General features: G+C 42.2%; 1 protein-coding gene across 1 annotated transcript in view; it reads right to left on the reverse strand.

Moving 5' to 3' along the window:
• limch1b (LIM and calponin homology domains 1b) overlaps positions 1-2,500 on the reverse strand; it is a 203,988-nt gene that overhangs the window by 119,650 nt on the left and 81,838 nt on the right. The window contains exon 2 of the mRNA XM_063189675.1: positions 1,377-1,447. Coding sequence (XP_063045745.1) covers positions 1,377-1,447 — 71 coding nt within the window. The remainder of the gene's footprint in view (positions 1-1,376; positions 1,448-2,500) is intronic.

The following is a 2,500-nucleotide window of genomic DNA, read 5'->3' on the forward strand; positions in this document are numbered from 1 at the left end:
GGCCGCCATTGGCACATTGCCTTCTCTTCTCTCTGCTGGCTTGCTAACTTGCTTAGAGCATGCCAGGTTAAGACACGGGTTTGGGAAAGTCGAGACAGCAACACACAAGCCATCGTGCATGCATGACGGTGCAAGTATGACATCACACGAAAGACATCACATGAATGACATCAGATGCCTGACATTGCATGCTGCAATTTAGCTACGTATACTGCAATGTGACGTTTTTGTGTGCATGTAAGTCGCTCTACATAAACCTCTCTGCTGAGTGTAAATGAAATGTCATGTAACGTCACTGAATATTGTTCACTCATTGTTTCATAAATAAAATATCTAGTTAAGTTTAATGTGATTTACCCTAGTAGAGAAGAGTTAGAAATAATACAACCCAATTCAACGCACTTTCTCTTTCAACACCTATAAGCCACATGCATTCATCCTAACCATCCTGTCAATTTGGCAGGCTTTAGAGGTCATGACACTGACCGGAGGTTAAACCAAGGTCAATTCCATGTGGAAAACGTCCGTCCAGGTGGTAGCCATGGCTCTGTAGCCTACTGGGTGCTAATTAGGTTGGGGGTGAGGGGTCAGGGGTCGTGACCCCTTCCTGTCAGCCGGAGATCTATTGCTGAGGTGTAGCAGGAGTAGCTGTCCTGAGATCAGTGACGTATTGCTGACGAATGGCCCCCTTTGGAGTCTGTGTCCTGACCTAAAGACTGACGCCCCAGGTGGTCTGACAAGACAGGTTAGCAGGTTGCTGTCCATGTGTAGAGGCTAACATATTGAAATGCATGTTACTCAAGGGTCTATCCGCATGCATTATACAACGCAGTGAGCCAATTACATGATCCGATTCACTATATAGAAGCATGCAGGGCTCTAAATTAACACCATCCAAATGCTGCTGAAAATTCAGTTTGATCAGACAAGAATACTTGCTATCCACTTTGACCTATTAGTGAGTGTGCGTTTGGCTAGTAAATTAGTATATACTATCCATTTTGGTTGGTGATGAAAAAAGTTAATTTAGAGCCCTGGAAGCATGTTCCATTATGATTGACTGACTGAATGACGGAAATAATCAATAAACAAATAATTTTGAAATTAGCCATTTACAGAGATGAGTGGAAATGATTGTAGCCATGTAAAAGGCTATTCCCATTTCATCTTCGAAAGTATGCCTGTTTGAGAGGGCTTATTCTGGTCAAAGTCTATTTGTAGAATTATGTAGTGTGTGTGTGTGTGTGTGTGTGTGTGTGTGTGTGTGTGTGTGTGTGTGTGTGTGTGTGTGTGTGTGTGTGTGTGTGTGTGTGTGTGTGTGTGTGAGTGTGTGTGTGCGTGCGTGCGTGGTGTTCTTCAGGGGTGCTTTTACTTACTCGCACAGTAAGATGCCATTCTCCAGTCCTGTACGGAAATCCTTCTCACCAAAACAGCGCCCAGTCACTGCCTACAACCAAGAGTAGAAAAACACAAAAACAAATATGAGAATGAGAAGAAATTGGCAGTATGAACCACATTTACATTCATGTGTTTTGTCGAATGTCATACTATTTTCTGTCCCGGGGAGAGTGAGGGGTGGTATTGTGTTTGTCTATTGTGTCTGTTTGTTTTTGTAACTGTAGCCTATCAGACGCACTGTAAATAGCAGAGAACAATTTTCCGCAAGGACAATAAATATCCTGTCTATACATGTTCATACAGTATGGGCTTCAGAAAGCAAAGACTCTTGTGTGACTGTTTTGTGAGGGTTTTCATTCATCCAGGCCATGCTATCTAAAGGAGTCACCGCCTGCAATGGAGAGAAGGAGAAAGGAAAACAAATCCAAGACAGTGATGTAGCCCCATGAATCAGCACGTTCACATTAATACTGGCCTCAAAGAGTAGTAGAAGCACTGCTGTGTGAAGATTGGCACTCATCCAGGTCATGTTACCTAAAGGAGTTAAGTAGGCAACTACACTTCTCTTGACACTTGAGAACGTTTCACCCCTCTCTCAAGGGCTCCTTCTGTTCAGGTCCATGAAAGGGAAACCAGGAGTTACATCTCTGAACAACAACTGTGGATATTAACCTCCTTTGGATATTTAACATGGCCACATACTTGATTTAAGTAAGGTAGTGGTGTACATATTCAAGACTCGGGTTCAGGACTAAACTTGAAACTTGGGGGAAAAAGAAAAGAAAAAGCAAAACGGGAGCAAGTGTGCGGGCATTCAAATTTATCTTCACATTCTCGATTTAACCATTATCAAGACCCACTTGTTCCTAAAGAACACACACATTACAATATGCGAGGTAGATGTATAAGGTCATTATGTCTAACGGTTTAAATATCTCTTAAGGTTTTCTTTTACTTCAGACATGTAAAAGTTATATTTCACCTGACATGTTTCAACGGTATGACTTCTGTCTTCATCAGAGGGTCCCTGGGATGTTGATGTGTGACAGGTTTTAACATCAATTGACTTTAAAGCACGTCACACATCAACAACCCTATGATG

Source organism: Engraulis encrasicolus, chromosome 23 (assembly GCF_034702125.1).
Source record: "Engraulis encrasicolus isolate BLACKSEA-1 chromosome 23, IST_EnEncr_1.0, whole genome shotgun sequence".
Classification (NCBI taxonomy): domain Eukaryota; kingdom Metazoa; phylum Chordata; class Actinopteri; order Clupeiformes; family Engraulidae; genus Engraulis; species Engraulis encrasicolus.